The 11,850-nt window shown below is 37.8% G+C and overlaps 1 protein-coding gene across 1 annotated transcript in view; it reads right to left on the bottom strand.

Moving 5' to 3' along the window:
* The window catches only part of Cbr-mvk-1, a gene marked incomplete at both ends in the record, with an annotated part of 16,666 nt that overhangs the window by 2,790 nt on the left and 2,026 nt on the right, over window positions 1-11,850 (bottom strand). Inside the window, 10 exons of the mRNA XM_045243541.1 lie at window positions 1,272-1,409; window positions 1,695-1,757; window positions 2,356-2,620; window positions 3,264-3,312; window positions 4,463-4,525; window positions 5,013-5,139; window positions 6,137-6,275; window positions 7,706-8,002; window positions 10,026-10,330; window positions 10,606-10,766. Of these exons, the coding sequence (XP_045097253.1) occupies window positions 1,272-1,409; window positions 1,695-1,757; window positions 2,356-2,620; window positions 3,264-3,312; window positions 4,463-4,525; window positions 5,013-5,139; window positions 6,137-6,275; window positions 7,706-8,002; window positions 10,026-10,330; window positions 10,606-10,766 (1,607 nt within the window). The remainder of the gene's footprint in view (window positions 1-1,271; window positions 1,410-1,694; window positions 1,758-2,355; window positions 2,621-3,263; window positions 3,313-4,462; window positions 4,526-5,012; window positions 5,140-6,136; window positions 6,276-7,705; window positions 8,003-10,025; window positions 10,331-10,605; window positions 10,767-11,850) is intronic.

Raw genomic sequence — 11,850 nt, 5'->3', positions numbered from 1 at the left:
TTCGAGCTCGGTACCCGTGCATTTGCGCGTAACGTGTTTGCATACGCTGCATTGTATTTTACGACAAACTACTACTCACTGAAAGCCTCGTTTGTCGTAAAATAAAGTGCTTCGTACGCAAAAATTCGTGTTTTTATGCGCAAAGGTACGAAATCGGTCGGCTGTCGGTCGGCGGGGTCGGTCGGTCGGCTAAATTTCCCGACCGAATGGAAGCCTTAATCACGAATATCGAAATTCTGAAAATCCAGATTTTTTTTCAATTCTGGAAATTTGGAATTGCAGGAAACAAGCAAAAAAAAAACAACGAAAAAAGTCGATAAGCAAATTTAAAAAAAACGCATTTTTGGGGATATTTAAAAATAGGAAAAAACCAAAAAATCCATGCATAAACTTTAAGAAAAACACATTTTCGAAGCTCATGAATATTTTTTCGTTGCTTGTTTGAAGTTGAATACCGTAAGAAACACTCTCTAATACAAGGGTACCCTTCTAATTGAAAAAGGGTCGAAGCGGACCGAAAATGGATCGAAAATGAGCCAAAAATGGACCAAACAATGGGCTTAGAATTTCAGACTTCAAAACATTTCCAGATTTCAAAACTCCATATTTTCTTTCAAATTCAGTATTTCTCAACCATCTAAAGTGGGATACGGTAGAACTCAACAAGGGCTACAAAATGATACTGCATGGATTACTGTAGCTTGCCTATGAGCAAAGTTACAGGTCAAAAACTACCAGAGGTTTTTGACCTATAGGTTTTGACCTATTGCTCATAGACAAGCTACAGTATTTCAATAAATATAATTTTGTAGTTCTCGAAGTCCGCTAGCATATGATACTAGCTGGAGTACTGTACCTTGTCTATGAGCAAAGTTACAAGTCAAAAACCGTCTTTGGCGCTTTCTAACTTTGCCCATAGCCGAGCTACAGTATCCCAATCAGTTCTACCGTATCCAATTTGGTTGGTCCAAAAATGTTGACCCTAAACTAAGAGCTATGACAAGGTACGTTTTCGGCCAATTCTAAGTCAATTTTTGGCTCATTTTTAGCTCCTTTTCATCCCGTTTTTGATCATTTTCAAGCCATTTTCTTTTGGTTTATTTTTGGCCAATTTTCGGCTCCCTGCTGGCAATTTTTGGTCTTTATTAGCCCGTTCTCGATATATATTTAGAGGCAATTTCAGGTCCATTTTCGGTTTTTCGGCTCATTTTTAGCCCATTTTCAGCCCATTTTCGACCTTTCTAAGCAACCTAGAGGGTGTTTTCACTCACATTAAGCTTGCTGAACGTATCCGATTGCTCTCCTCCCTTCTCCGACGTCGCCGAGATCACCGATGCCGATGAGTTGCGCTTCCCACCGCCCACGTACGACGATAGTGACGATGAGCGGACGGATCCGGTGCGTGTTGGCTAGAAAACAACTCTTCTTGCCCCGAGAGAGAGAGAGAGAGAGAGAGGTGACCTAGTCAAAAGGGGGCGGGGCTTAACATTTTGGGGGCGAGAAAACTCAAAAAAAAATCATAAAAATGCGCCACTTTTTGCACTTCACAAGAAGCATATTTTCTGAAAATTTGAAGAAGAAAAAATTTCGAAAATATTAGGAAATATAAGAAAAAATTGAGAAGAAAAAACTGAAAATTTTAGAGAGAAAAAATGAAAAAAAACGCTAAAAATTCTGGAAAATCGATGGATTACCTGAAGAGAGTGATGGTCCTGTTCGACCATACTGCTGCCGCCGAATGGTCCCAAACCGTTTTCCTGCAAAAAATTATAGAAAATAATGATTGCTCAGCTTTAAAAATCTGAGCCATTTCAGGCCATTTTCAGCGTATTTAAGTTAATTGTTTTTCAAATTTTTTTCTCGATTGCTCAGCTTTCAGAAATTGGACTTTTTCGAATTCTTTGAATTTTGCCGCCATTTTTAGACTAGGTGACACCAAATGCCAGGACGAGCCTGTGGCTACAGTAATCAAGGATATGGTAATCAAGGATACTGTAAAGCTTGATGGAATCCTCGAGAAATTAATGAAATTGGAGATCTCAGCTACAGTAACCCAAGATACAGGATGATCCTCATCATCAACTACAGGAACTCCAAATGGAATTCTGAATCTAGAGGATGAGCAGTGATTCTGATGAAGGAACGACTCTAGTCTAGTGTTTCCGATGATCCGAGCTACAGTAATCCGATAGATGCTGAGCAATTAAAAAATGAAAATTGAGGGGTGATTTTTAAGGATTTCGAGGTCATTTTCAGTCCATTTTTGACGGTGTCAGACCAATTTTCGGCTATTTTCAGCTTTTTTTCAGCGCAATTTAGATCAATTTCAGCCATCTCCAACTAAAAATCTCTCACCTGAACATCGCCTCCTCCATTCTCCTCCAACAACGGACGATGTAGAATTTTGGCGGCTTCCAACGAGATGGCATCAATCGATCCGAACATCGCATCAGTCACTTCTGGGAATTTTTCAGTCGCTCTTTGACTGTTTGGACCATTCGAGCCGTATTTCGTTCCACTTTCGAATTCACCAGAATAACACGGAGGTCCGGGAGACTGAAAATGAGCAATTTGGGGATACTGTAGATTTTTTTCGCTCGATTTTTGTGTCATTTTCAGTCTAAAATCTCCGAATTTCGAGAATTTTCCATTAATTCAGACAAATTTCAACCATTTTCAGGTTCAACATATGACGATTCCAGCTCATTTTCAACCAATTTTCAGTCTTTTTTTGGATTTTTTAGACTTTTTCAGTCGATCATTTGTTATTTTTCTCAAAAAATCGCCTTTCTATGGGTTTTCGACGATTTTTAGAGAATTTTTAGTCTAATTTCAGCCAATTTTCAGCTTGATTTTCGGATTTTACAGCCTTTTCGGTCGATCATTTGTTATTTTTTTCAAAAAATCGATTTTTTGGGTCATTTATGGTCAAAAATCGAAAAAGAATTTTCGAGAGTTTTCAGCCAATTTTCAGCTTCTTATGGTCGATTTTTTGCGGTTTTAAAGTCAAATTTCGAGAAATCTCAGTCATTTTTTGACGATTTTGGCTCATTTTCAGCCAATTTTCAGCATTAAAAGTGCCTTTTTATAGCCAATTTTCAGGCATTATTTTTCTATTTTTCTAGGCATTTTCAGTCAAAAAATCGTCAAAAGTTTCGAGACTTTTTCAGTGAAAATTTGAGTCAATTTTCAGCCTCTTTTTTATGTTTTTCAGACACATTTTGGCTCATTTTCAGCCAATTTCCAGCCCCAAAAAAACTCACTTCTTCAAGTGCTCAATTCGGTGTCCTGGCTTGAAGCTGGCGACTCCTCCTGTAAGAAAAATCGTAATTTTTGGATTTTCTAGGTTTACATACATAAAAATAGGAAAAAAATCACACTATTCTACATGCCTACATGCCTGAAAATTTCAAAAAAAATTGGGTTTTTTTGGGTCCAAAAACGGAAAATTGGAGAAAAAAAACTGAAAAAATTAAAGAGAGGAGGAGAAAAAAGTGTTAATTTTTGAAGAAAAAAAAATGGGGTGAGGCGGCGGGCGGTGCCTTTTTTTCGGGGGAAATTTCGCATTTTTTCAATTCCTGGCCTAGAATTTTCAAATCGAAGGTTTCTAGGCCATTGAAACCTATAAGCTTATGGGGTTAGATATGGCCTAGTTTTAGCGTTTTCTAGGCCATTCTACTCAGATAGCCTAGAATTCCCTTTTAGAGTTTTTTAGGCCACGTGGATTTCTAGGCCATAGGACTAGGTGACCCAGTTTGGCCATTTTCTAGGCCATGTGAGCTGGCCGAGCTTTTGGGATTTCTAGGTCATCAAGGTTCGATGACCTAGAATTCCTTATTAGAGATTTCTAGACCACAAAAGCTTGCCGAATTCTGTCATTTTCTAGGCCATGGTAGGTGACTGAATTCGGGTGTTTTCTAGGCCGTGACAGATGGCCGAATTTTGTAACTTTTCTAGGCCATGAAAAGTGGCCGAGTTTTGGCATTTTCTAGGCCATCCATTAAGCCTGTCAGGTAATGGGGTTAGACGTGGCCTAGTTTTGAAAATTTCTAGGCCATTGAGCGCTTTAGGGTTCGATGGCCAAAGTTCGGAGTTTTCTAAGCCATCATAGCTGGCCGAATTTGAGCGTTTTCTAGGCCATTAGGCTTATAAGGTGATGGGGCTTAGATATGGCCGAGTTTGACAATTTCTAGGCCAGCAAGCACCCCGTAGCCTAGCACTTGCTTTTCTAGGCCATGCTTCCCAAAACCTTCGGCCGTATCAGACACACAGAAGCGGTTATACACAAGCAGCATCTCAAGACGATTAGAGAAGAACGTGGGACATCCGGACGTTTGGACAGACAGACGGACAGACAGATAGAGAGAGGGACCACGCAAAAAGGAGAGAGAGTGGACAGAGAAAACAAACGAAGAAGAAGAAGAAGAAGAAGACGAATTAAGGCTGAGCAATGAGCAATTACCATAGCATCCGACATGACCGAGATGCGTAAAACTCTGATATCCGTAATCACGATAGTGGCTGCCTGGAATGAATTCAGAAGACGTTGAATTCCAAAGATGAAGACGTTGAGAGAGGAGGGGGCGGGGCGCCCGGGATGGGGTTACGGTAGGTGGGGGGACACGAAGAGAGAGAGAGAGACACTGCACACAATAAATTAGCAATTTTTGGATAATCGGGTTACTGTAGATTGATTGATTGGGGTTAGAGAGATCTAGAGAGGGGAGAACAGAGGGAGAAAGGGTCTAGGGTTAATATGCAAGTGCGCTCTAATGAGAAAATGGAGTTCGATGGAGCGAATTTGACACATGCTAGCTAAAATAGCTAAAAACCGAGATGTTTTTTGTTAGATTAAAAAAAAAGAATTTTTAGAATTTATTTGAAAAAAAAAGACACACCCGGGCACCCGCCGCCGTCAATTTTGACCCATTTTTAGGCAAAAAAATCAATTTTTAGGTGAAAAATAAGGCCAAAAATCGAAAATCTAGGTAAAAAAAGGAAAAAAGACGTACCAAAAGTGCAGACAGCAGCGTCTAGACCCGATGCACGTCCATGGATAAGGGATTCGGCGGCCGTCGCCCACTTTCGAATCATATCCAAATGCTCCTCTTCCCATGTCAGGTTTCCCGTTTCGTCGGCCTGCAAATTGCGGATTTTTGAGGGAATTTTGGATTTTCTAGGCCATGTTAGGTGGCCGAGTTTTTTGATTTTCCAGGTCATTAGGGTTTGCATGGCCTAGAATTCCTTCTTAGGGGTTCCTAGTCCACCTGGGTTTTCTCGGCCACAGAATCTGGTCAACGATTTTAGACCATTAAGATTAGATGGCCGAGAATTCGTTTTCAGAGTTTTTTTTAGACCATTTAACCCATAAGAACGTGGCGTTAGATATGGCCGATTTCGCATTTTCTAGGCCATCATAGGTGGCCTAGTTTTGACATATAATCCTAATGGCCTAGTTTTAGCGTTTTCTAGGCCATGATAGGTGGCCGAGTTTTCGCGATTCCTAGACCATTAGGATTATATGGACTAGAAATCCATTTTCCGAGTCTTTTCTAGTCCACGTGAGTTTTCTAGGCCATATAGCCTATGAGCTCCTAGCAGTTAGATGGCCTAGTTTTAGCGTTTTCTAAGCCTTTACAAGTGGCCAAGGGACATCCGGACACACTCCGGGACAGACAGACTTCTGCTTATTTCCAAATTTCAAAATTCAAAAAAATGCAGACTTCCGATTTTCAAAATTTCTAAAAAATGCCCTGGTGCGTGTTCTAGGTCATTTCAAAGTGGTGGCCTAACTTTTGCAAAGTGGGTTTTCTAGGCCACCACTTCAAAATGGCCTAAAAATGCCCAAACATGACCCTGGTGTGTTTTCTAGGTCATTTTGAAGTGGTGGCCTAGAAATCCAAATTTGCAAAAGTTAGGCCACCACTGCAAGATGAATTCGTCTCGAAAATTTTTTTAGAAATTTCTCGGAGTCGTGTCGAAAGGACACACTGCTCATAATCCCACAAATTTAAGAATTTCCAAGATTTTCAGATTTCAGATTTCTTTTTTTTTCGGATTTTCAGATTTTTCAGCATTCTAGATTGTCTCAATTTTTTGATTTTTTAGACAAAAAACTACAGTACTACCTACTCACCACAATACTCGGCGGCGGAATGAGTCCAGCCGTCTGGAGAAGTGACGTGGCAATGCATACACAATACGCTCCAGATGAGCCCAATCCCACACAACTTGGCAGCTTGAAACGGACGGTCGCTTTGACCGCAAGCAAGTCTCTGCAAAAAATTTGAATTTTGGGAAATAAGAAAAATTAGAAAAAATAGGTTAAAAATAGAGAAGAAGGAGGGGGGAAGGAGTGAAAAAATATAAATTTTTTTCTCAATTTTCTGGTCAATTTTGGCATAAAAAGTCCATTTTTGACCTAAAAATCATCAATTTTTCGGTCAATTTTTGCAGAATAATCCAGTTTTTGACCCTAAAAATCTCCAATTTTTCAAAATTTTCGGTCAATTTTGACCCAAAAAGCCCACTTTTTGACCTTAAAAATGACCAATTTTTTCGTTTTTTGTAGTTTTCAAAAAAAAAATTGAAGAATAGCGAAAAATGAAAGAGAAACTCCATGCTTTTTTATCACTATCACTTCATTGCACATAGCACAAAAAGCACAACATTCATAATTTTTTAAAACTACAGTAATCCTTGCTTCTCTGCGTCTCTCGAAAATCCGCTATTTTTAGGTGAAAATTCAATTTTTTGAGCTCAAAAATCTCAATTTTTCATTGAAAAAAATCGGATTTTTGAAAAAAAAAATTCTGGAATTTTCAGAATTATAGATTTTTTTGAAATTTCAGATTTTTTAAAGAACTGTTTAAAACCAAAAAATTCAAATTTGTCATTTCAAGACCTTCAAAATGCGTATAAACACGCCCAGATTCGGCTAAATTCGCTCATTTTTGGGTCGCACCACGAAAACTACAGTAATCCAAAAAATTTCAAAATAGGTCATGATTATACTCATTTTGACGCTCTCAACAAGCCAAAATCAAAAATTTGTGAGTTTTTGATTTTAAGCCAATATTGAAGAGCCAAAAAACCTAAAAAATCGTTTTCAAAAAATTCGAATTCCCGCCAAAAATCCGGTTTGGCGGGAATTTGAAAATTTCTAAGCAAATTTTGGGTTTTTAAGAGAAATTTCGGCTGAAATTCAAAATTTCCAGAATTTTTAAATTTAGCTTATTGAGAGCTTCAAAATGAGTATAATCATGACCTATTTTGAGAAAAAAAATGGGTTACTGTAGTTTTCGTGGTGGGACCCAAAAATGTCGAACTTTCGCGATTCTTCCATGAAAAAAATTCGAAAAAATCGATTTTTAGGGCTCAAAAATTATTTTTTTTTCAAATTCAAATATAGAGAAATAGCATGGATTTGTGAGAGACACAGAGAGGAGAGTGACACTCATGAGCTCAATTTCGAGCCCAATTTATCTCGGCTCCTTTGAACGATATCAAAAATTTGTCAACTGATAAAACATTGCTCATTTTATGAGCATTCCGTTATCATTTGAGAGATTTTCGATATCTTTCAAAGGAAGCGAGATAATTGAGCTCAAAGTAGAGAGCTATGCGGTCGGCAGAGCCGACCGCCCGAGCAGTTTGAGTATAGGACTACATTTCTCAGTAATCAAGGAGAGAACAAACTACACACTGTGTAACAGCCGGACTATCAGCTCTGATTCCTCCCGGCAACAAATTCCCGCCAGCCACTGGCGTTGGCGTCGATGAAGGCGTCGGTGTGGACGTGGGGAACGCCGGTGGAGCCGTCGATTGAGCTCCTGGCGATGGAAGTGGAGTCAGTGGAGGGACAGGGAGGCTCAAAGCGATTTCCGCTTCTGATTTATCCGAATCGTTGACTCGTGATGACGTCATCACCGACAGATTCGTACGGTGGAGGCCTTCGGGAAGCGGGGGCGGTGGGAGGCCGCGGGCGAGACGGGCGAGACCACTGTAACAACGAATAAGAGAGCGGCACGCCAAAAAAAAGGGGTAAAATATGCAGCTACAGTAATCCAACTCTCTAATAGAATGGCATATCCTTTTGAAAGCTCTACTACCGTATTTACTCTAATAGAAGGGCAACCAAACCCGGTTTGGCAAGCCGCCAACTTTAAGCCCATATATCTCGGCTCCTATAAGAGATATCAAAAATCTATCAACTGATAAAGTGTTTCTCATAAAATGAGCAATATTTTATCAGTTGACAGATTTCTGATATCTGTCACAGGAAACGAGATAATTGAGCTCAAAATTGACAGAGTGGGGTTCCATCTATTACAGGTTTTTTCTCAATTCCCATAAAAGATATCGAAAATCTGTCAACTGATAAAATGTTCCAAATTTAGAGCTCTACATTTTCCTAGTTGATACATTTTTGATAACTATTCTAGCTTTTGAGATAAAACATTTTCTGCAGATAGCAGAAAAAATAGCCTTGTTGAAAATCAAGTTTAAATTCGATTGGTATAAAAATCATAGATTTTGAATCAAAATGGACGGAGTTTGGAGCATTTTAGTATTTTCAGATCCTAACTCCGCTCATTTTGATTTAAATCCTTTGCCTTTTATACCGTTCAAGTGGAAATGAAGTTCCCTATCGATCGGTACAAAAATCAGTGATTATGGATCAAAATGGGCGGAGTTATGACTTCGGAGATAATAACTCCGCCCATTTTGATTCAAATTCGCTGATTTTTATATCAATCGATAGGAAATTTGATTTTACACAAGACTACGTTTTCTGCTATCTTCAGAAAAGGTCTTATCTCAAAAGCTAGAGTAGTTATCAGAAGTTTATCAACCAGGAAAATGTAGAGCTCAAAATTTCCCACACTTTATCAGTTGACAAATTTTTGATATCTTTGATGGAAATCGAGATAATTGAGCTCTTGAAAAGGTGGGTGCCATTCTATTAGAGAGGGATTGCGGTACTTTTTGGGGGGTCTTCAGAATCACAGAAGTGGGTTGTCACAACACTACACTCTTGTCATTCTACTTTTTTAATTGAAAAAATCGAAAATCATTCAAAAAAAAGGGGGCGGAGTTAGGTTAGTGAGTGTGTTGCACATTCTAAAAAATCACAAAATTCACAAAAATTTGAGTTTTTGAAATTTAAACGGCCAAAAGACAAGAACTTAGGAGACGAACAATTACAGTAAGCAAGTGCGCTTCATTTTTTGCAAGTGCGCTTCATTGAGAAATGAAGAGAACTTGGCTTATTAAAATCCTGAAATTCTAAAATTCTGAAATTCCAAAATTCTGAAAATCCCAAATTTTGAAATACGAAAATTCTGAAAATCCAAAATTCCAAAAATTCCAAAAATTCCAAAAATTCTAAAATTCTAAAATTCTAAAAAATTCTTTAATTCTGAAAATCCAAAATTCTGAAACCCTAAAATTCTAAAATTCCTAAAATTCCAAAAATTCTAAAACTCTAAAATTCTAAAAAATTCTTTAATTCTGAAAATCCAAAATTCTGAAATCCAAAAATTCTGAAAATTTTGAAATTCTAAAATTCTAAAATTCCGAAATTTCAAAAATTTCAAAAATTTCAAAAATTTCAAAAATTCCTAAAATTCTAAAATTTCTAAAATTCCGAAAATTCTAAAATTCTACAATAATTTTAAAACTCAAAAAATCAAAATTTTCAAAATACCTACAGTAACCCTTGCCAGTGCGCTCCATTGAGAATGGAGCATACTGGGCTTATGTTATTTGATGTAAATTCGCTCTAACGCTAATTTTCGATTCCTAGTGTTTTTTTTGTAGATTTTGCAAGCGCGCTCCATAGAGAAATGGAAGGTACTTGGCTTGATTTGATGATAGAATGATGCAAGTGCGCTCCATTGAACAATGAAGAGAACTTGGCTTGAATTAATGATAAAATGATGAAAACTCGCTCTAGGACGAATTCCCTTCAAAATAATGCAAATTCGCCTTAGTAAACGCTCAAAAAGAGTGCCAAACCGTACCTTTTACGATGAGCAACACCGAGCAATAGATACCAGAACGCGAGTATTGCCAAATGCTGCACTCCGCACTGATCCTCACACGATCCCGATAATTTCCTGGCGATTGGAACCAAAATCTCAAGAGATGGCGGTTGATCCTCCTCAATCGGGTACTCGGCAGCCAAACGATCCGCCGCTTTTAACAAATCCTTCAACATCCACGTCTTCTCGACACCCAAGTCAGGAAGACTTAGATAGATACGACCGTCGGCTGAGGTGTACAGAGAGACGTAGGTACGCAGGTCGATTGAGCCAGCGATGGCTGTCTGGAACAAGAAATTGGGCGGTTTTTGAGACAAAAATCGTTAGTTTTGAGCCATTTTTCATGAATTTCTGACCAATTTGGAATTAGGCCTTAAAAATAGATTTTCTGACATTTTTAAACTTGTTTCAGGTCATACTTTGCACTTTTAAGCTTCAAAAAATGGGTTTTTAGAGCCAAAAATTCAAGATTTTCGAGCCATTTTCCACGAATCTCCGACCATTTTTCAATTTTAGCTCAAAAAAGCATTTTTTCAGCCATATTTCCAACAATACCCACCCTTCCATAAACGACAGCATGCTCTCCGAACAAAATAATCTTTCCGGGCGCCGAAACGAACAGCCCACCGTGCTGCGACGTCGTATTTCGATGCATCGGACTCGCGGTTGCCGACACCGACGAGCCGGCGCGAGATGTCGAGCCTGACGGGGAGTCCAGTGCTGCAAAATATTGAAAATTAGACAAATTTTTCAGTTTATTTCCTTGAAAAAATGAGAAAAATCGGAGAAAATTGACCTATTTTGAGCTATTTTACACTCGAAAAACTTCAAAAATGAATGATTTCTTTTTCATTGATTACGGTAATCGTGGTGAAACTCAATGGACATTTTTGGTAGATGTTGCTTTGACAGAAATTGATTTTTTGGGTGATTTTTTTGATTTTTGAGACAAATTTGGAAAAAATTAGCGTTTTCCTGATAACATAAAACTTTTTTGTATTTTTCTGCTGTTTTGAAAACTTTTGAAAGCTATTGAAAACTGAAAATCGGCTGAAAACTGCTATTTTTTTAAAAAATTTACAGTAAAAACTTATTTTCGTGGCGAGACGCGATATCAATTTTCCTCCCGTGCGCCTTTGAAATAAAATTTTTAGGCCTAATTTTTGCGGTTTTTCGGGCAAAAAACGTCGATTTTCAGCGATTGTTGTGAGTTTTAAGACGGTTCTTAGGTGAAAAATCCGAAAAAACACGAATTTTCAGGTAAAAATGCACATTTTGTACCAAAAAATCCGAATTTTCAGTCATTTTTTGGCGAAAATTTTTTTCGATATTTTGAGCAGATTTTTCTGGTTTTACAGGCTGTTTTTTCGACTTTTTGAGAAAAAACACGAATTTTCTGGTAAAAATACACTGTTAACCTAAAAAATTCCGAATTTTCAGTAATTTTTCGGCGAAAAATTTTTTTCGATTTTATGAGCTGATTTTTCTGGTTCTCAGACGGTGTTGCGACTTTTTTGAGAACAAAACACTAATTTTCAGGTAAAAATACACTTTAAACCTAATAAATTTCGAATTTTCAGTCATTTTTCGCGAAATTCAAAAAACTATTATTTTCAAATTTTGATAATTTTTTGGGCCGATTTTTCAGATTTTTCCGGTGAATTTTAGCGATTTTAAGCAATTTGAAACTTGAAAATTCTAATTTTGCGACCTAAAAAACACAATTTTCCGCACAAATTGACCAATTTTGATCAATTTTCACTTCTCGGTGAAAATTTTCTCTCGGCAAACACAAATCGAAACC

This window comes from Caenorhabditis briggsae, assembly GCF_000004555.2.
Source record: "Caenorhabditis briggsae complete genome, chrIII, whole genome shotgun sequence".
Lineage (NCBI taxonomy): Eukaryota > Metazoa > Nematoda > Chromadorea > Rhabditida > Rhabditidae > Caenorhabditis > Caenorhabditis briggsae.
This window is presented reverse-complemented; position numbering and strand designations above follow the sequence as displayed.